The sequence below is a fragment of the Acanthochromis polyacanthus genome, chromosome 20, assembly GCF_021347895.1.
Source record: "Acanthochromis polyacanthus isolate Apoly-LR-REF ecotype Palm Island chromosome 20, KAUST_Apoly_ChrSc, whole genome shotgun sequence".
Classification (NCBI taxonomy): domain Eukaryota; kingdom Metazoa; phylum Chordata; class Actinopteri; family Pomacentridae; genus Acanthochromis; species Acanthochromis polyacanthus.
Genome location: NC_067132.1, coordinates 30,612,747 through 30,635,256, shown reverse-complemented (window position 1 = coordinate 30,635,256; position 22,510 = coordinate 30,612,747). Strand labels below are relative to the sequence as shown.

Genomic DNA, 22,510 nt, shown 5'->3' with positions numbered 1-22,510 from the left:
TGAGTGTTTAAAGTCAGTTTGCTGTGCCGTTATTGATTTTCCGGCCTCTCCAGTCCCAAAAGAAGCGACATCCAGGCCATCTTTAAACCCTGGTGCATCCAGAAGTCTCCGTTTTAGATTCTCACCCAGGCTCCAAAGTCGCCCAACAAACAGGAAACAGTTTAAAGCTGCAGTAGTCCACATTTAGCTACTGTAACTGGATGAAAGGAGTCAAAAACAGAACAAACAGCAGCTGTTTAAGCACTTTCCTAGCATTAGCATGTAGCCGCTAACGAGCTCAAAGGAAAGTTTGACTCTGAGCTCCAGATGTTGTGTTTTACAGCCGCCAGAAATAATCAACGGCTTCAAGCTCCGAGCCTCAAAGTGTCTGAAAAGCAGATGCTGCGGCTTTGCTGTGGATTCAGCGGTGATAATAATGTGGGAAAACTGTCCAATGTTTCCACGCCGAGACATTAAAATAGAAAAACGGATCCAGTTCAGGGGTTTGACAACAAAAAAAAACAATAAATAGGTTGGTTTTATTGTCAATCTTTGAGTCATAAAGATTAATATTTTATGAAGCTGCTATCTTTTGTTTTCCTCGTTAAATTAATCGAAGCTACACATGATGATTCGTTTGTTCTTTATTTGTCGTCATGGAAACAGTTTAAAGTGGGTGGTGATGATTCATTCTTTAATTATTTGTTCTTTTTTGTTCATATTTTAGTCCTCTGAATCCCAAAACCTGCCTGTTGGTTTTAAAATATTTTCAAAATATCAGAAACCATAAAAGCAGAAAGAATGAGGGTTTTCAACTTTCTGACGGCCCCTAAACTACTCATCAGGAAAACGAACCAAATCTCAGCCTGAAACTGTGATTTTTCATCAGAATCGTTTGATTCAACACGTTTCATTCATAAAACCATCTAAATATTTTGTGATCCTCCGTTAATAACGCTTCTGTGACCAGCAGTCATGTGAAGAAAATTCAGGGACTTTTTCACTGAACTGTCAGATTTATAAAAGCCAGTTTTAATATGTTAAAAATCTAGTATAAATATATAGAGGATAAATATCTATAACAAGCAGCAGTTAAGTGCAGCTACTGGTTAGCTGCAAACTAGCAGGAAGTTAGCTGTAAGTTAGCTGCAAGTTAGCAGCAAATTAGCAGTAAGTTAGCATGAAGTTAGCAGCAAGTTAGCAGCAAATTAGCAGTAAGTTAGCATGAAGTTAGCGGCAAGTTAGCAGCAAATTAGCCGTAAGTTAGCATAAAGTTAGCGGCAAGTTAGCAGCAAATTAGCATCAAGTTAGCAGCAAGTTAGCAGCAAATTAGCATCAAGTTAGCAGCAAGTTAGCAGCAAATTAGCAGTAAGTTAGCATGAAGTTAACGGCAAGTTAGCAGCAAATCAGCAGTAAGTTAGCATGAAGTTAGCATGAAGTTAGCGGCAAGTTAGCCATTGTGAAATGAGTTTTAATTTTTTTTGAAAGTGTATGTTTCAAAAAAACATACACTTGCTGTTGTCGTCTGTCTGTCTGTCTGTGTGTGTGTCTGTTTGTGTTAGTGTGTGTTAGTTTGTGTTTGTGTGTATCTCACCTGAGTTCAGTATTTCCTGCTCCATCACTCCACATCCCAGAACCTCCATCCAGTCGCCCTGGAAACGAACCTCCATCTCAAAGGAGGGATGAGTGAAGGGAAAGTAGCAGTCGACCCAGCGGACCTCTACGTCTGAGAGAGGAGGAGGAGAATAGAGGAGAACAAAGGAGGAGGAGAAGGAATAGAGGAATGAGGTTCACCGTGGTGTCCTTCAGTCAGTGCAGATCTCAGACCTCCAGCAGCTTCCTACCTTCTCCAAACAGCTGAGCGACGAGTCGAGTCAGAGTCTGCTTCAGGTTGAACTCCAGCAGCTTCACGGCCTCCAGACTGTGAGTTTCCTGCTTCTCTGGAGTCCGACGGCCGCCTCGTTCAAACAGAGACAGAAGATCACCGCTACGCACCTGAGAGAAGAGCTGAGATAAGGAAGGAGATAAAGAGATGAGATTAGAAGAGAAAAGAAAGAAGAGATGAGATTAGAAGAGACGGGAAAAGAAGAAAGACGAGATGAGACAAGGAAAGAAAAAATGACGTGAGATAAGAAAAGACATGAATAGATTACATGAGATTAGAAAGAAAAGAAAGAAGAGATGTAACGACATTAGTTAGAATAAGAAATGAATAGATCAGATCAGAAAAGAAAAGAAAAAAGAAGAGATAATATGAGACAAGATGAGATGGGAAAAGAAAAAAGACGAGATAAGAACAGAACATCTACCTCGTGGTTGGAGAAGAGTCGGACTCCCTCCATCTGGTGGAAGACCGGGTAGTGACTGGAGTCGATCTCGTCCCGCCGGTAGACGTCTCCGGCCAATAGGAAGGCGTCCAGCCCCGAACTCACCAGCTCCCTCTGGTGGGCCGACGTGTGAGCGCGAAGCATCGTGGTTCTGGGTCCAACATAAACACCATCAGTGACCCTTTCTGATGCTAAGCTAGCTGCTAGTTTCAGGTGTTCCTCACCTACAACCTCTAGTTTGCTCAAACGTGTGCAGAGGTGGAAGAAGATAAGCTAGACTAAGCTAAGCTAAGCTAAGCTGTACATCCAGGCTGACATCAGGAGGTTCTCTACAGATGCATTGTGGGTATTGATCGGTGTGATTCACCTGTTCAGGTAATAGTTGTCTCCTCGTTTCCTGCTTGGGTGGTCGGGAGGAATCAGCAAGCTGTCCATCAAAACATAGAATATTAGAATTCACACAATTCAACACAAACACGATGATTTATTTAAATTCTTCACTTTGGTTCACAAATATTTACTCATACAGACACAGAAAAATACAGTTAACTGACTAAAAACACGTCCGAAATGACTGGAAATGTGCCCTAAATCACTCAACATTTGGACAAATGGACTGAAACACGTCTTAAATGACTCAAAACATGTTAAAAATGACTAAAAAATGTCCAAATTGACTGGAAACGTTTGTAAACATGAGTTAGAGTGGGTCTAAATACCTGTTAGGTACTAGTTAGAACTGAGGAAGCCTCGTGAATAAAAGTGGAACATCTTTAAGAACCAAAAGAAGTCAGTCAGCCTGAGGGTCTATATTTCCTCTGTTAATCTGTAAACTCTGTACTGGCAGAGATCCGTCACCGACCTGTCGAAGTTCTGCTCCACGCTGACCACAGGACTCAGGTTGTCGTGGACGGAGAACAGCGGGTTTCCCCAGCGGCCGATGTAGGAGCTGTGGGGGAAGAAAGCGGTCGTTAGTGCTGATAAATGGACGGATTCAGAAATAAAACCAGACTGAAGGACACGATACTGCTGCTGTTCACAGAAAACCCACAAACCTGACAGCAAACGGTGAAATACTGTCGAACCAAAGCACAGAAAAACTATTCAGAGCCTTTAAACACTGATGAGCATCACCAGCAGCACCACCTCTGACACTGTGATTCTTTAGAAAAACTATTCAATCTCATAATCGTGTCATTTTGCAAAACAAATTTAGTGAGGAATGCCCAAAACCCAAAGAAATGACAGAAAGAGTCAGAAAAAACAGACAAAATGACACAAAAGACTCAAAATTGACACAAAAGAAATGAAAACAACTTAAAAATATGTAAAAGGGATACAAAATTGACACAAAAAGGAGCAAATATGATACAAAACTGAGAGAAAAGATGTCAAAATTACACAAAAAGGACACAAAGAGACACAAAAACACTTCAAAATATAAATAACTCATCTAAATCCTGAACCTCCACAGAAAACTGATCTGAGTTTTGTTTGTTATCTCCAGGTTTGTAGCCGCCGGCTGCAGGAGGAAAACAACAACAACAATTAGAGCTGTTGACCAGACAAACAACCACAATTCATGTTTTTGTTTTTGTTTTCACGTTTGTAGCCTCAGGCCTGAAGTCCGAAACCAGAAGACTCATTAGACCTTCATTCATGAAGTCTGTAGACAGAAAACTAAAGTAATTACATCAGTTCAGATTTTATTTACTAGCAGCAGAAACTAACTGAAGACAACAACAGTTAGTAAACCATCACCTTTAAATAACTCCATATTTATAAGAGGAACCACAAAGCCTCTCCTGTTTGGAATGTTTAGAAGAAACACTTGAGAAGGACGGTGCTGAAAATTCAGACTCCAAAGTAGAAACTCAAAGCAACAACAATGAATCCAATCAGTCCAACTGGTTCTAAAATGAGCAGAACTTCTCAGTTTCAGACCAATGGACTGTTTGGATCTTCATGTCTTCATCATGGCTCCATGTGGAAAAGAAATGGAAGAAAGAAATGATTCTGAGGCTTCACAAAGATGGTAAAGGATCGACTAAAACATCAGTGTCAGCACTAATCAGGAGGTCCAGAAGGAGCCATAGTTCCACTAATCAGGAGGTCCAGAAGGAGCCATAGTTCCACTAATCAGGAGGTCTAGAAGGAGCCATAGTTCCACTAATCAGGAGGTCCAGAAGGAGCCATAGTTCCACTAATCAGGAGGTCTAGAAGGAGCCATAGTTCCACTAATCAGGAGGTCCAGAAGGAGTCATAGTTCCACTAATCAGGAGGTCCAGAAGGAGCCATAGTTCCACTAATCAGGAGGTCTAGAAGGAGTCATAGTTCCACTAATCAGGAGGTCCAGAAGGAGCCATAGTTCCACTAATCAGGAGGTCTAGAAGGAGCCATAGTTCCACTAATCAGGAGGTCTAGAAGGAGTCATAGTTCCACTAATCAGGAGGTCCAGAAGGAGCCATAGTTCCACTAATCAGGAGGTCTAGAAGGAGTCATAGTTCCACTAATCAGGAGGTCCAGAAGGAGCCATAGTTCCACTAATCAGGAGGTCTAGAAGGAGCCATAGTTCCACTAATCAGGAGGTCCAGAAGGAGCCATAGTTCCACTAATCAGGAGGTCTAGAAGGAGTCATAGTTCCACTAATCAGGAGGTCTAGAAGGAGTCATAGTTCCACTAATCATGGCTGCAGACGGTGAACTACTTCCACAATCCAGCTGTAAAAACAGACAGCAGCTGCTTCAGACTTGTCCAGGAGTTCTCAGTGGAAACTAGTGTGAAGCTCAGACTCTTCAGAACATCAACCTCTATGGACGGAGGACAAGAACAAAAGCCCTAGTTGTTGTTTAGTACCAAACTAAAAGATTAAATTATGCCTAAGAACATGAAAAGAAGACTGATGGATGTTGGAGATAGGGCTGGGCGGAATAGTGGTTTATGGCCTCCAAATATTCTGGCCCTATTAAAGACGAATATTCGTTCCGCCCCGTAACGTCCGACAGGGGGCGGGACTTGTGGCGGAGACGGCCCAAATATTCGGATCCGTTCGTCTGGTCTCCCGGGTCCTACTTTTGCCTTCGTTTTGTCTTCAGTTAAACTGAAGAATTCCCAAACAGCGGAGGTCTTCAGCATCTTGTGTCTATGCAACGAAGTGAAGCGGGACGTCAGAGTCGGCAGCAACCCGACTAATATTTGGATACCAAAATTAATGTCCGGATACCGCTGTAACGAACGAATATTCGGATATTCGGGATATTCGGGATATTCGGGTCCAGCCCTAGTTGGACAACATTCTTTAGTCAGATAAGATAAACTCGTCTGGCTCAGATGGATCCAGGACGTTTGGAGGGAACCACAGTGGATGCATAGTCCTGACAGTGAAGGATGAAGGTGGAAGTGTGATGCTTTGGGGATGTAGAAGTGATGTGAACATGAACGTCCATGGAGAAACCCAAACCCTTCCTGATAAGGTGACTCCTACCTGTAGAAGTGAGCCTTGATGCGCTCCTTGATCAGCCACAGTGGGTGGTGGGTCTGGTTGTGGAGGTCCCGGCCCACTCTGGCCAACGTCTTTGGGGTGACGTTGGTGAAGTCGTCCCGGGCGTAGGACTGTCCCAACACCTCCACCCAGTCCTGGCCGACGGCGGGCTGAGGGGTGCGGCCGTCAGTGCTGAGGCGTCTGCACGACGCCGCGCTGCCATTGGTCCAGAGGTCCGACAGGAGGCGGCGAAGCAGGGGGCGGGGCCAGGGCTGGAGGTGGGGGAGGAGTGAGGGGCCCAGTATCATGATGACTGGTCCATGGAGCTGGAGGGACATTAAACAGAGATACAACACTTGTAGGGATCAATCCACCACTGGAAATAGTCCCTGGAACAAAGTTTAAAGCCCCAAATTCACAAAAAATGACACAGTTCAGTGCAGTAACACACTTTAAAAGCAGACAAAAAAATCTCATATCCAACCTTTTGAAGGTCCTTGAACTACTCATCATCTGTGATTTACTGTTTCATTGACAAAACTGAGAAAATGTTGGTGTTTTATCCCATTTTTGTCCAGTATTTTCAGCTGCTTTACAGCTCAGTTTGGTCGAACATTTTGTGGTACTTCATTAGAGTTTGGTGCAGTATTTTCTGGTGTATTAGCCCTTTTTATTCCATTTCTTCTGGTGTCTTACTCCAGTTCATTCCTCTATTTTTTTGTTGTTTTAGCCCAGTTTGAGCTAAGATTTTGTGGTACTTCATTAGAGTTTGGTGCAGTATTTCCTGGTGTTTTAACCCTTTTTATTCCATTTCTTCTGGTGTCTTACTCCAGTTCATTCCTCTATTTTTTTGTTGTTTTAGCCCAGTTTGAGCTAAGATTTTGTGGTACTTCATTAGAGTTTGGTGCAGTATTTCCTGGTGTTTTAACCCTTTTTATTCCATTTCTTCTGGTGTTTTACTCCAGTTCATTCCTCTATTTTTTTGTTGTTTTAGCCCAGTTTGAGCTAAGATTTTGTGGTACTTCATTAGAGTTTGCTGCAGTATTTCCTGGGGTTTTAACCTTTTTATCTCTGGTGTTTTCTCGTGTTTCATCTGAGTTGATTAATTTTTAGTTTTAGCACAGTTTGGTTGATTAATTTCTGGAACTTTATCAGAGTTTGGTGCGGTGTTTTCTGACGTTCTAGTCCAGTTTGGTCCTTTAGCTAGCATTTGTCCTCTTTTAGCTCCAGTTTTGGTCTCCACCGGCTCCTGACTTAACCGTCTCTTTATCTGATCGTGTTCTACGGCTCGTCTCTAACCGCCTGCCGTTCTCTTCGCCCATCGATCGGGGAGGTCTCCGGCCGTCACATTTATCATTTGCAGAAGCAAATGAGCGGAGGTGTTGGAATAAGGACGGCAGAGGTCGGCCGAAGCGAGCGCTTCGTTTCTAATCGCTCTGATGGACAAACAGCAGAGGTGAAGACGACGCTTCTCCATCATCTGTCCTTCAACAATCGCCCTTTTATCCTCCGTCCTCCTCAAATATTTGTTCACACACACACACACACACACACACACACACACACACACACACACACACACACACACACACACACACACACACACACTCGGGGAGCTTCCCTCAACAAGACAAAGGGTGTTGCATTGCAGTGGCATTGCAGCAAAAATGGATTATTGTTCCCTAAATCCACCAAGCTTTTTACCTTCTGCTCGGCCGCCGGTGTCGTGTTACACCGAGGTCGCACAAACACAGACAGACACGCAGACAGACACACAAACACAGACACAAACAGACGCACAAACCCGGCTCTGGCTGAAGGTAAACCTCAAGGTCACGGCGGCTTCAACGCTCAAAGCGCAGCAGATCATCGCCTGAAGGCATCACCGATCGAATAAAAAACCAACGGACTGGTTCCTGCGAGGAGCGGTGCCGCGTCGGCTAAAGGTCACGGCCACTTTTCGTGTTCGGTCGGCTGAAGGAGAAGCCAAAATTACACAAAAAGACGTTAAAATTACAGAAAAAGACGCAAAAATACACAAAAAGAGAGAAAAAGTACACAATATCAGTAACCTTTGTGTGTTTTTGTCTCTTTTCATCTCATTGGAGCATCTTTTATTGTCCATTTCTTGTAGTTTGTGTCATTTTTGCAAAATTTTGTGTCTCTGTTGTTTTTCAAACTTTGCTGTTCTTGTTTTTGTGACTTTCGCGTCTTCCAGCGTCCCCTTGTCTTTTTGCATCATTTTTTATCAATTTTCTATCTATTCTTTATCTTTTGTTATCATTTTTGTCTTGTTGTGTCATTTCTGTGTCTTGTTTTCTGTCTTTTTGTGCTATTTGTGTGTCTTTTTTGCCGCTTTTAAGGTCTTTTTTGTCTCTTTCTGTAATTTTTGTGTCATTTTTATGTCATGTTTACATTTTTTGTTGTCATTTTCATCTTTTTGTGTAATTTTTGCAACGTTTTGTGTAATTTTAGCCTCTTTTTGTGTAGTTTTTGCTAATTTTTGTGTCATTTTTCCATCATGTTTACATCTTTTGTCATTTTTGTTTTTTCGTAGCATTTTAGCATCTTTTTGTGTATTTTTTTGCCTTTTTGTGTCATTTATGCCTCTTTTGGATAATTTTTGTGACTTTTTCTGTCATGTTTTGTATCTTTTGGGTATTTTTTGCAACTTTTTGTGTAATTTTTGCATCTTTTTGTGTAATTTTAGCCTCTTTTTGTGCGATTCTTGCAAATTTTTGTGGCATTTTCACGTAACGTTTACGTCTTTTGTTGTCATCTCTGTCTTGTATCATTTCTGAGTCTTGTTTTCTGTCTTTTTGTGCTATTTGTGTGGCTTTTCATGTTATTTTTATGCCATGTTTACATTTTTTGTTGTCATTTTCATCTTTTTGTGTAATTTTTGCAACTTTTTGTGTAATTTTAGCCTCTTTTTGTGTAGTTGTTGCTAATCTTTGTGTCATTTTTCCATCACGTTTACGTCTTTTGTTGTCATCTTTGTCTTTTTGTGCAATTTTAGCATCTTTTTGTGTATTTCTTCATCCTATTGTGTCATTGTTGCAACTTTTTGTGTCATTTTTATGCCATGTTTACATCTTTTGTCGTCATGTTTGTCTTTTTGCATCATTTGTGCAACTTTTTGTGCCGTTCTTCCTCTTTTTGTGTCATTTAAGCATCTTTTTGTGCCCTTTTTTTGTCATTTTTGTATCATTCCTACATATTTTCATGCTGTTTTTCTCTCTTTGTTCCACCCTAATGTTCTGACAGAACATTCCGGAGTCCTCTGCCCTTCTTCGTGATCGTTTGTTGTGTTTCCGTCGAGCTGCAGGACTTTAGAGAAAAACAAAGCGACAGTTTTTCTTCATTTCACCAAAAGAACAAAGACGATAACGAAGCCACTAATGAAGGAGGAATGCGACAGATTAGGCTGCAGCCGACAGGAGCTGCAGCAGGAAGCGAAACATGATTCATCATGTGTGAAAGTTGCTGAGAGAATCCCTTGTTCGGCTGCCAACAAGTCGCTGTGACTAACCAGCTGACAGGAAGAGGTGGGAAGAGAAATTAAAAAACACCCGCAGCGACGCAGAGCTCGGCGTGACGGAAACCGACGACTGCGGGAAATACGAAGCCAGCGGTCGCCAAGGTTACGGTGTCGCGTGGAGGAGACGGCGTGGAGGGATTCATGGTGACACGGTGACAGAGCGAGGCCATAAATCACAGACTGCAGAGGGAGAGTCACGGCAGATTTATGTCTGCAGAACGACACGCAGAAAAACATAAAGTTCCACCCGGACTCATCCACCGACGGAGCAGCAGGAAGAAACACCTAAAACCTGCAAATACACGTCAATCTGGGAGTAAAACCAGCCTTTAAATGACACCACCAGAGCCAGAAATTGTAAAAACACCAAGAACAGGCCGGATTCTCAACTTTCTGACGGTCCTTGAACTACCCATCTGAGCTGAAAATCCTGATATTTGTTGTTTGGTTGAAAAAAAAAGAACAAAAATCAACCGTGTCCTCCAATTATATTGTGTTTAAAACAAAAAATTCTGACTTCCTCGATGCAACCGTGAAATCATGACCGACTCAGCTGTGACCAACAGGGACATGACGAAAATTCAGGAAGTTTTCGGTTGAATTGCAGGCAGTGTTCATTTAGGAGACAAGTGTGGAATCAAATTCAAAATGAGGAGCTTTAAAACAAAACAAAGTCAAAATGGAACAATTTATGAGAAAGAAACTGTAACACCAGAAATAAAAATCAAGATTTTCACCAGTGGATCACAGGTGAGTAGTTCAAAGACCTTTGGAAAGTTGGAAATGTGGACATTCTTTCTGCTTTTACAGTTTCTTGCTGATAAATGGCATCATTCTGGCAGTTTTTAAAAACGGATCCTCATTTTTAATTAATTTTCACCTTCCTGCCCCGTTTCAACACAACCTCAAGGTTTAGTCAAAAAAATCCCAGAATTTTTATCATCGGTGTGTCGGTCGCAGCAGAGTTAAAAACGGCTTCACGGCTGCATCAAAGAACAGATTTTTTTTTTTTTACTTTTACACAATCCGTTGAGTGCAAACTCTAGATTTTTGGTTAAATTTTAAACTAAGACATGCAGAATAAAGAGATTTTAATAAAATGTGGTGATTTTAGCTTCCAGTTTTCAGATGAGTAGTTCAAGGACAGAGTTGGAAATCTGCCTCTTCTTTCTGTTTTTAGTTTCTCTAGCTCAGGCCTCTACTGAGCATGCTCAGAACTCCGTGGGACTCAGCGCAAATTAAACCGCGACAGGAAGCAGCTCCTGTAGGGAAAACACGACGGCCCGGGATCGGACAGGAAGTGATGTCGTCTGCAGGGATGAACAGGTGGCGTCTCCATCAGAGGGAGTTCCTCTCTGGCGGCTCGTCAGCATCCCACCGCCTCACTTCCTGTTCACGACTCGCCGGTGACACGAGCAGCATGAATGAAGCAGCAGAGGAGGAACAGGAAGACGTTCTGACCTGGATCAGAAACGAGCCGCCAGCATGAAAACCAACTGAGATTTACAAAACCACCATCTGTGTGTCATTTTTGCATCTTCTTTTTGTGTTATTTTTGTAACTTTTTGTGTCATTTGTGCAACTTTGGTTGCATTTTTGTGTCTTGTTGTGTCATTATTACCTCTTTTTGTATAATTTTTGCAACTTTGTGCAATTTTTGCAACTTTTTATTTCATTTTTGCACATGTTTGTGTCATTTTTCCATCTTTTTGTGTCATTTTTGCATCTTTTGGTGACAGTTCTATCCCATGTTTACATGTTTTGTTGTCTTTTTGTGTCATTTAAACATCTTTTAGTGTCCCTTTTTGTCTTTTTCTCTCATTTTTGCACCTGTTCGTGTCATCTTTGCATTTTTTTTGGTCATTTTTGCAACTTTGGTGAAATTTATGTTTCTTTTTCTGTCTTTCTGTGTCAGGCAGAAACTGTAAAATACAAAAAAAAAAATCAGATTTTCAACTGTCTGACAGTCCTTGAACTACTCATCTCTGAGTACACTGTAAAAAAACAGACAATCATGATGAAAAAATCTTAAATTATACAATTAAAAAAATCTAAATTAGAAGATCAATCCTCAAACTTCTGGACTATGGTCAAAAATTTAGCATTAAAATATCGAAAATCTGAAATAAAACGTAGAATTTTTGTCATTTAGAACAAAACATTTATTTTTAGTGAATTTAGTGAACAAGACCTCTGATGATTTTTTGTGATTTCAGCCTCAGATTTAATTCAGTTTCTAGACAGAAAAACACGTCACAGATGAGCAGTTCAAGCACCGTCAGAAAGTTGAAAATCCGACGATTCTTTCCGTTTTCACAGTTTCTTGCTCAGATAAAAGCTGTAATTTTAGTGATTTTTTTAAAGATAAGATGGTTTTTAAAGCTTCCTGCCTTCAGAGAGTTAAACTGCCCTCGGTGGAATCGCAGCCATAAAGCCGGACGGCTGCAGTAAATATCTGCAGGAGGCCGGCTGAGATGATAAGTTGGTCGGCAGCAGATTTACAGGAGCTGCAGTCGAGGCGATCGGCGGTGTTTATTTAAAACAGCGAGTCCTGGGATGACCTCACATCCATCTTCCTCCTCCTGCATTAAAAAGCCATAAACTCCAGATCTGCATGGCTCCTTCGCCTTTCCCTCCGGCCTGGAGTCCAACCAGGAACTTTCTCTAAACTCTTCTGTTCTCCTCAGCAGAGTTACGAGAAACCAAGAAAACCACAGAAAATCAATCCTGTGACGCCTCACAGCAGCAGCTCAGAGACAAACTGAACATTTTAGAGACAAAACAATCTGCACACTGACGTAGAATTTAGCACAATAAAATTACTGTCAACTGTAAAGAAGCCGCAATAAAGTACTTGATGCCAAATGTCAGATTTTTCCACAGACAGTGAAGGCAACGTGGAGCCGCAGGCTGTGGAGATGATTAGATGGAAAACTCTCTGATTTTTTGTTGCTTGGCCGTTAGTCACAGCTGAGTCACTGATGGCTTCACATTTACACCAAGAAGTGAAGAATTTTTAGTTTTTTACAGAATCCAGTTAAAATAAACGATTTATTTTTTAGAGGATTTTTGAAGAAGACGCATTGAATAAATGATTTAATAATATATGACGATTTACAGCTCAGATTTAGTTTGTTTTTACATCACAGGACGACGAAAAGAAAGAGGAGGAAGAGGAGGATGAGGATGTGACATGATGAAGGCTGTGCTGCAGCAGGAAGCGCTGACTCTGCAGCTCCTCAAACATCCAATTTGTTTCTTCACTGAGTTTTTCCTATCTCTGTGAGGACTCACAACATGACAACACACACACACAAAATACTGCTACACAACGGTACACACACACAATACTACACAGGAGTGTTTATTCTGTGTTTGCTTGTGTTTAATTTCAGCGGTTGGAGAACTTGGTTTGGTTGTAAAACTACTGGTTAAGTTGAATGCACCAAACCTACTAGAGCGCCCTAAAGCACCAGAACTACCGGTTAAGGTTGAGGTATTAAAACTACTAGTTAAGTTTAAAGAACAACTTGGTTAATTTCAAGATACCAAAACTACTACTTAAGCTTAAGACAACAAAAATACGTTAAATTAAACTGAAAATAAACCGGTTTGATCCTTTAAACTGAACTTTTCCCTCCTGATCTCAGATGAAATACTAAAATCGGTTTTCTTCATGATTTGATGAGTCTGCAGCTATGAGTCGAGTTTCGTTCCTAAAAACCTCCTGAAGACGGAGATCAGAGGAAGAACTTCTTTTTCTGTGAATTTTAAACGTCGTTGGAGGAAAACGTGTCCGGCAGGCGACGCTTCCTGCTGGCGAGGCTGCATTATTCATCCTTCTGATTTATTCACGCTGTTTTCCTCCTCCTCGCTCATCATTATTTGACCGGAGCGCCGTCCTGCAGCAGATTCAACGAGGAGTCGCTGGTTCTCCTGAGGACCGAAAGGATCGATCAGAGGACCGAGCAGATCGATCAGAGGACCGAGCAGATCGATCAGAGGACCGACCGGATCAATCAGAGGATCAACTGGATCAATCAGAGGATCAATCGGATCAATACCTCAAAATGTCGACTCATTTCAGAAGTCTGGCATAAGTAAATATTTTAATAAAAATCAATATTTTTTAAATAATGACTGATATTTTTTTCTTTTCATGCTTTGACTTTTTTCATCTAAATTTATGCATTTTCATCTGGAAATATTTCATTTTTCCTCAAAATGTCGACTTATTTCAGAAATTCAACATAAGTCAACATTTTGAGGAAAACGTAGACTTAGAATCAAAATTTATTTCATCATTATTGACATTTTTTTCTTTATTTTCACATTTGTAACCAAAATATATGTATTTTGATCATAATATTTAGTCTTTCCTCAAAATGTTGACTTGCGATGTCGTATTTCTGACATAAGTCGACATTATGAGCAAAATTTGGACTCAAATCAATATTTTTTTAGCATGACTGACATTTTTTTCTTTTTGACTTTTTTTACACTTAAATATAGTCTTTTTTATCTTCAAATATTTAGTTTTTCCTCAATGTCAGAAATCTGACAGAAGTCAACATTTTGGGGAAAATTTGGACTCAAATCAATATTTTTTCCTTTCTTTTTACTTTTGTAGCCTAAAATTATGCATTTTTATCATATATTTTTGGTTCTTCCTCAACATTTTGAGGAAAATTTGAACCTTTTATTGTTCCCACATTGCTTCTCCTTTTCCTTTTGGGGCTTCAGTCCTTTCTCCAATACTTCTGTAGTACCGCAGTGTTTCCTTCACCTCCTGAACTAATGGTGAATATTTCCTGGTCTGACACATTCTGAGGCGACAGTAAAACAAACTTGAGGAGTCAGAGTGTTTTCTGTTTCCTGTAATCTGGCTGCAGCTCCTCCTTATTAGCGGCTGAATGTTTTACTTTCACTGTTTTCTCGGCCGGATGAAGACGAGCGGCGCCGAGGCCTCGCAGGTCATAAAACATGGATTCAGAGCGAGGCGGCTGCAGGACAAAACGTTGGGCTGTTTTAAAGTTTAAAACAAGCTCAGTACGAAAACCGTCTCTGGAAGTTCAACCTGACAAGAGAAAACGTTTAACGGGCTTCTTCTGGTCCTTCAGGGGACGACGGAGAAAAATAAAAAATACCACGAAGGAACATGAGCAGAGTCCTGGTTTCATAAAACAAACTGGAAAAAATTAAACTTCTGAACCCACAGATGCTGCTAGATGCTCGTTTTAGGAAACCATCTCATTTTACCTCACTGTAGTCTCATTTTACCTCACTGTAGTCTCATTTCACCTCACTGTAGTCTCATTTTACCCCACTGTAGCCTCATTTTACCTCACTGTAACATTTTACCTCACTGTAGTCTCATTTTACCCCACTGTAGCCTAATTTTACCCCACTGTAGCCTCATTTTACCTCACTGTAGTCTCATTTTACCCCACTGTAGCCTCATTTTACCCCACTGTAGCCTCATTTTACCCCACTGTAGCCTCATTTTACCTCACTGTAGTCTCATTTTACTTCACTGTAGCCTCATTTTACCCCACTGTAGCCTCATTTTACCCCACTGTAGACTCATTTTACCTCACTGTAGCCTCATTTTAGCCTCATTCTGGGCTCATTTTTTTTACAGACTGTTAAGCACAAATTAGTTCACCAGAAGACATGTGGAGACTCTGATGACACCTGGAAGAAGGTTACTTGGTCTGAGTAGACCAGGATGGAGCTTTATGTGCATCAGACAAGACAATATGTTTGATGGACACCAAACACTGAACACCATCCCCACTGTGAAGCATGGTGGAGGCAGCATCATGATGTGAAGCACGGTGGAGGCAGCATCATGATGTGAAGTATGGTGGTGGCAGCATCATGATGTGAAGTATGGTGGTGGCAGCATCATGATGTGAAGTATGGTGGTGGCAGCATCATGATGTGAAGCATGGTGGAGGCAGCATCATGATGAAGCATGGTGGTGGCAGCATCATGATGTGAAGCACGGTGGAGGCAGCATCATGATGTGAAGCACGGTGGAGGCAGCATCGTGATGTGAAGCATGGTGGAGGCAGCATCATGATGAAGCATGGTGGTGGCAGCATCATGATGTGAAGCACGGTGGAGGCAGCATCATGATGTGAAGCATGGTGGTGGCAGCATCATGATGTGAAGTATGGTGGTGGCAGCATCGTGATGTGAAGCATGGTGGAGGCAGCATCATGATGTGAAGCACGGTGGAGGCAGCATCATGATGAAGCACGGTGGTGGCAGCATCATGACGTGAAGCACGGTGGAGGCAGCATCGTGATGTGAAGCACGGTGGAGGCAGCATCATGATGAAGCATGGTGGTGGCAGCATCATGATGTGAAGCATGGTGGAGGCAGCATCATGATGAAGCATGGTGGAGGCAGCATCATGATGAAGCACGGTGGTGGCAGCATCATGATGAAGCATGGTGGTGGCAGCATCATGATGTGAAGCATGGTGGAGGCAGCATCATGATGAAGCATGGTGGAGGCAGCATCATGACGTGAAGCATGGTGGTGGCAGCATCATGATGTGAAGCATGGTGGTGGCAGCATCATGATGTGAAGCACAGTGGAGGCAGCATCGTGATGTGAAGCACAGTGGAGGCAGCATCGTGATGTGAAGCACTGTGGAGGCAGCATCGTGATGTGAAGCACTGTGGAGGCAGCATCATGACGTGAAGCACGGTGGAGGCAGCATCGTGATGTGAAGCACTGTGGAGGCAGCATCATGATGTGAAGCACGGTGGAGGCAGCATCATGATGTGAAGCATGGTGGTGGCAGCATCATGATGTGAAGCTCGGTGGAGGCAGCATCATGATGTGAAGCTCGGTGGAGGCAGCATCAATTCAATTCAATTTTATTTATATAGCGTCAATTACAGTCAAATCATCTCAAGACGCTTTACAGAACCCATGACGTGAAGCACGGTGGAGGCAGCATCATGATGTGAACCTCAATCCACCTGAGAATTAGAGTCTGGACCTGAAAACTTCTGAACCTGACAGAGTTTTACAGTTTTTATAAAGTAAATGAGGTAAAACTTCAGCGTCCAGATGTTCAGACTGATGGAGACCAACAGAATCAATGATGAAGCTGCATTCAATGTTTTCAGGATTTTTAATTATCTGACATTACTTTGTAGAAATCTGTGTTTACTTTCACAAAAACTAATCTTTTTCTGTAAATCTTTGCCGAAACCAGAATGCTGATTCAATGCTGAAAGCAACAGAAGGTGAACCCCCGGAGTAAAAAGCTTCCCTCAACTTATTAAACCGAGTCGCTCCAACATGGATGTTGCATAACGCCGAGTGTTCGAGGTCTGGTGGGCTCAGCAGGTTCAGGAAGGGCTTCCTCGAACAGATGGAGGACGAAAACACAGCAAACCACACGCCACAGAAATCAATCCCACATCCTGGATGACATTAGGACAGCGAACGTCACACTCTGACGGTCCGTAAACGGCTGCTGCAGCTAACAGTAGTTAGCACGGCGGCTAATTCAGGACAAACACTAACAGCCCCTGTCGATGATACAGTTAGAGAGGAAAGGAAAGGAACAAAGGAAAGCAAAGGAAAGCAAAGGAAAGGGAAGGAAAGGACCAAAGGAAATGAAAAAAGAAAGAACATGAGCAAAGGAAAGGAAAGGAAAGGAAAGGAAAGGAAAAGAAAGGAAAGGAAAGGAAAGGAAAGAAACAAAGGAAAGGAAAGGAACAAAGGAAAGGACAGGAACAAAGGAAAGGAAAAGAAAGGAACAAAGGAAAGGAAAGGAAAGGAACAAAGGAAAGGAAAGAAACAAAAGAAATGAAATGAAAGGAACAAAGGAAAGGAAAGGAAAGGAACAAAAGAAATGAAAAATAAAGAACATGAGCAAAGGAAAGGAAAGGAAAGAAAAGGAAAGGAAAGGAAAGGAAAGAAACAAAGGAAAGGAAAGGAACAAAGGAAAGGACAGGAACAAAGGAAAGGAAAGGAAAGGAACAAAGGAAAGGAAAGGAACAAAGGAAAGGAAAGGAACAAAGGAAAGGAAAGAAAGGAACAAAGGGAAGGAAAGGAACAAAGGAAAGGAAAGGAACAAAGGAAAGGAAAGGAACAAAGGAGACAAAAGGAAAATAAACAAAGGAAATGAAAAAAGCAAGAACATGATCAAAAGAAAGGAAAAAAAGAAAGGAAATGGAATGGAACTAAGAAAAGGAAATGAAAAGGAATAAAAGGAGAGGATAAAAAGATCACAAAAGAAGCAAAATCACAACAAAATATCCCATGAAGAGACACAAAATCTGCATACCAATATGCAAAATTACCACAAAGTGACAAAATTACCACAAACAAAGCTAAACCACGTTAAAAAGACACAAAATTATAACAAAAATTCACAAAATGAGCATTAGAACATGCAAAACGACCATAAAAAGGAGCAAAATTGCCACTAAAAAACTCAAGATCGTGATAGAACTATCCCAAAAAGACATAAAATTCCCATAAAAAGCAAAAAATCACTACGAAAGAAGCAAAGTCACTTTAAAAACACACAAAATCACGACAAAACTGCGTCAAAAAGACACAAAAGCTGCTTAAAATTAACCAAATCACCACTTCAAGGAACAAAATTACCAAAAAAATTACCAAAAAATTGTAGAAAATCCCCATAAAAGGTGTAAAATTGAGATTGTTCTGCAGGTGGAGCGGCTCTGAAACATCATCGTTGGTCTAAATGTTAAAGTTTGAACTCGCTGTCAGTTATTTTGTCTGATTTTAGTGTATTTTCTACAATTCGATGCCCATTAGAGCGGTCTGCTTTGTTTACATCACTTCCTGTGACATTAACTGATCCCAGGGAAACCTCCGTAAACGTTAAATATTCATCCAGGAATCGACGGGAAGCCGCTGGACTCGACGTTCGCTGACATTCAGGAAATCTGGAGCGGTTTTTAAACTGTACGTCGCTCATGTTTAATTCAGCGCTGTTTGGGTAAATGTCAGGTTCTCCTCCATGCAGTCTGATGGATTCTGGTCTCGTCTCGCTGCTTTTCATTAAACTGAAATAAAACCGGTCCAGACCGGAGGAAAAGACCCGGTCGGACTCGAGCTTCGGGTCAGCGGCTGATTCGTCCCAGACGGATTCTTCCGCCGGTCTGAACTCGGAGGAAGCGATCGATGTGAGGCCTTGATCCGGCAGCAGAAAGGAGCCAGAAAACTCAATCTGCAGCTCGCAGCGGCGATTCAAAGCCACAAACCGGCATCAAACAGACTCAGCGTGGAGCCAGAAAACTCATTTCACTCCTCTAAAAGTCCACCCAGATAAAAATCTGACAGGTGCAGGAGGGAAACACAGATTTGTTTTAGTGTAATCCTAGTTCTCACGACCAGGAAAACATGCAAAATCACAGAAAAGAGCTGCAAATTACCACAAAGACACAGAAGAATCATCCAAAAAGTATAGAAAATCATCACGAAAAGACCCTAAATCGCCACAAAAAGACCCGAAATCACAATAAAATAACCACAAAAAGATTCAAAATCACTTAAAAGAGGAAAATTACCACCAAAACACAAAAGAATCATTCAAAAAGTATCGAAAATCATCACAAAAAGACCCTAAATCACCACAAAAAGACCCTAAATCACGATAAAATCACCACAAAAAGATTCAAAAATCACTTAAAAGAGCAAAATTACCAGCAAAACACAAAACATCACCCAAAAGTATATACAATCACCACAAAAAGACAAAACCACTATGAAAAGCCACTAAATCACTGTAAAATTATCACAAAAAGATTCAAAATCACTTGAAAGAGCTGCAAATAACCACCAAAACACAAAAGAATCATCCAAAAAGTACAGAAAATCATCACAAAAAGACACTAAATCACAATAAAATCACCACAAAAAGATTCAAAATCACTTAAAAGAGCTGCAAATTACCACCAAAACACAAAACAAAACGACCATAGAAGAGTGAAACCAGGACTAGAAGACACAATCTGGGAGGTTTCAGGAAGCGTCTTCTTATTTCTGAATAAAACAATCAGGTGGAGATGATTTAATCTGAGCAGGTTTCTGTGCTGCAGCTGGAATCGTTCTGAACTTTCAGACTTCCAGCTGCTTCTGGGTCTGCAGGATTCATCAGAAAGCTGCGAGGAGACGAATCGAGTCGCTCCGCTGAGCCGAGACCGAAGGAAATCCTGCTTATTGATCTCCTGCAGCGGCGTCCATCACTCTGATCCACACCACAAAAACACAGCTCCGTTAGTCATCAGGACACAGAACTGGACGCTTTCTGAAGAGCTGCTTCTTCATGACACGACGGTGAAGTCAAAACACGCCAATAATTAACAGAAATGAACTAAATGATCGTCCAAAATGACAGAGAGAAATGAAAAACACCATAAAACACACAAAATCATCACAAACACAACCACAGTCACTGACAACGAAGCAAAACCACCATGAAAAGTTCCAAACAACCACAAAAACATGAAAAAACACAACAAAAACACACAAAAATTGACACAAAAGATGCAAAATTACCATCAAAAGGTACTAAATCACCACAACATGATGTAAAATCACAATGAGAGACACAAAAATATGCTAAAATAACACCAGAATGACACAAAAAGACGCAAATTTAACACAAAAGCTGCTAAAACAGCATGAAAAAGACACAAAAGGCACTAAAAGACACACAAATAGACAAAAATACACAAAAAGGAACTAAAATAACACTAAAACACACACACACACACTGCCTCATTGCACCAGAAAGATCGAGGTGACAATCAATGTTATCGTCAGCTGGGTTTTTATCAACACACACACACACACACACACACACACACACACACACACACACACACACACACACACACACACACACACAGTGGCACCATTGACCTTTACACTCAAAGACAGCAGGACATCAGCAAACAGGATGTGTCTCTGACCTTTCACACATCCACTGTTAAAGACCACACTGTACACACACTAAGACACACTAAGACACACACTAAGACACACTAATACACACACTTGAACTTTCATTATGAGGACACTGACATCATGTGTTCCTCCACCTGGTTCTGTTGGACGATTTTCTACATTTTAATAAAATGATGTCATCTAATTAAAATGGAGCTTTAGATCCTGTGTTAGTCTCAGTCAGTCTGAACATTATGATGCTGCCACCACCGTGCTTCACATCATGATGCTGCCTCCACCGTGTTTCACATCATGATGCTGCCTCCACCGTGCTTCACATCATGATGCTGCCACCACCGTGCTTCATCATGATGCTGCCTCCACCGTGCTTCACATCATGATGCTGCCTCCACCGTGCTTCACATCATGATGCTGCCTCCACCGTGCTTCACATCATGATGCTGCCACCACCGTGCTTCACATCATGATGCTGCCTCCACCGTGCTTCACATCATGATGCTGCCTCCACCGTGCTTCACATCATGATGCTGCCTCCACCGTGCTTCACATCATGATGCTGCCACCACCGTGCTTCACATCATGATGCTGCCACCACCATGCTTCACATCATGATGCTGCCACCACCATGCTTCACATCATGAGGCTGCCACCACCGTGCTTCACATCATGATGCTGCCACCACCGTGCTTCACATCATGATGCTGCCTCCACCGTGCTTCACATCATGATGCTGCCACCACCATGCTTCACATCATGATGCTGCCTCCACCGTGCTTCACATCATGATGCTGCCTCCACCGTGCTTCACATCATGATGCTGCCTCCACCGTGCTTCACATCATGATGCTGCCTCCACCGTGCTTCACATCATGATGCTGCCACCACCGTGCTTCACATCATGAGGCTGCCACCACCGTGCTTCACATCATGATGCTGCCACCACCATGCTTCACTGTGGGGATGGCGAGTTTGTGATGATGTTCAGTGTTTGGTGTCCATCAAACATATCATCTAGTCTGATGGACATAAAGCTCCATCCTGGTCTCCTCAGACCAAAGAACCTTCTTCCAGGTGACTTCAGAGTCTCCACATGTCTTCTGGTGAACTCTAGTCCACATTTAATTTGAGCTTCTTTCAACAGCGTCTTTCTCTTTGTCTCCCACAAAGCTTTGACATGTAGGACCCATGCAACAGTTGAAAACAAATCTGAGCTGTGAACTACAACTAACAATCAGCTGCGACCAACAGTCACATGACAAAAATTCAGAGATTTTTCAGGAGCCCCAGTTATATGTTCCAGTATTGGTAACACCTGTGGACACTTGGGAAAATGTTTGACATGTTGATGACAGATTTTTGAAATGATCATGAAATAAATACACAAAAAGAAATTCAACTCTCTGTTTATCTTACAGCATACATCATAATCAGTTTCCTAGTAATTTATTTTTTATTTAGTTTGCTACGTCAATATAGAGCCTACAGTGAAATATAATAACATATAACAACATGTAATACACATAGTTAGCAATAAAGTTTTCGTTTTTCCATAAAAAGTGTGTTCTATCATTTGCAGGTGCTCAGTTTAGATGGATTTCTGGGATGTCTGTGTGTTTGTGAGGTTTAGTTTGACCCTGTTCAGGTCACAGATAGTCAACCAGGAAGGTCACAAATGAGTCCCAAATATGTGCACACACAAACACACGTCTGCATCACCAAGAACCTTCACTTTAAAGCTCTTCTGGGCTGCTATTATCTGTGTTTCTGAGTTTAAACAACCTAAAACCTGCTAACTTTACAGCTGCACTCCTGTCAGGTGCAGCAGAGCAGCTTAAATGCCACAACATGGCGTTTTGTGTGGGGAAATAAAGCGTTTTGAGAGCAGACACGCTGCCTGTTAGTGTCCCCGAATCTGGCGCGTTAACCTCACGTCGCCGTTCATTCACAAAAACGCAGAGTTTGTGTTGTAAAGTGCATTTTTAAAGAGGTTAAAAGGAGCAAAGCTAACTCACCTTCTGTCACACTGCAGCGTTGCGATGTTGTTTGGCCAGCGGAGGCGTGCCTGTGTCTCTACCGGGATATTAAACCTCTTTAAAATTAGTTTAACGTTTTTTTCTGATTATTATAACAGTAAAGTTTGGAGATATTAATTTAAGTTTTCAAAAAATATGTTTTCAAAAAATTAAAAAGCAATGAAAAGTCGTATTT

The 22,510-nt window shown here is 41.6% G+C and overlaps 1 protein-coding gene across 10 annotated transcripts in view; it reads right to left on the bottom strand.

Annotated features, from left to right (window-relative positions):
- fars2 (phenylalanyl-tRNA synthetase 2, mitochondrial) overlaps positions 1-22,427 on the bottom strand; it is a 185,531-nt gene extending 163,104 nt beyond the window's left edge. For 2 of the 10 annotated variants that reach the window (XM_051940296.1, XM_051940298.1), the window contains exons 1-7: positions 7,592-7,701; positions 5,791-6,113; positions 3,169-3,255; positions 2,674-2,733; positions 2,289-2,457; positions 1,824-1,986; positions 1,574-1,705 (exon numbers count right to left, since the gene is read on the bottom strand). In XM_051940296.1, the coding sequence (XP_051796256.1) occupies positions 1,574-1,705; positions 1,824-1,986; positions 2,289-2,457; positions 2,674-2,733; positions 3,169-3,255; positions 5,791-6,113; positions 7,592-7,657 (1,000 nt within the window). In that variant the 5' untranslated portion in view covers positions 7,658-7,701. Of the gene's footprint in view, positions 1-1,573; positions 1,706-1,823; positions 1,987-2,288; positions 2,458-2,673; positions 2,734-3,168; positions 3,256-5,790; positions 6,114-7,591; positions 7,707-22,314 lie in introns of those variants that run through there. The other 8 variants (XM_022206689.2, XM_051940301.1, XM_051940302.1 and 5 more) reach the window with 8 other exon arrangements.
- Positions 22,428-22,510: the final 83 nt, after the last annotated feature.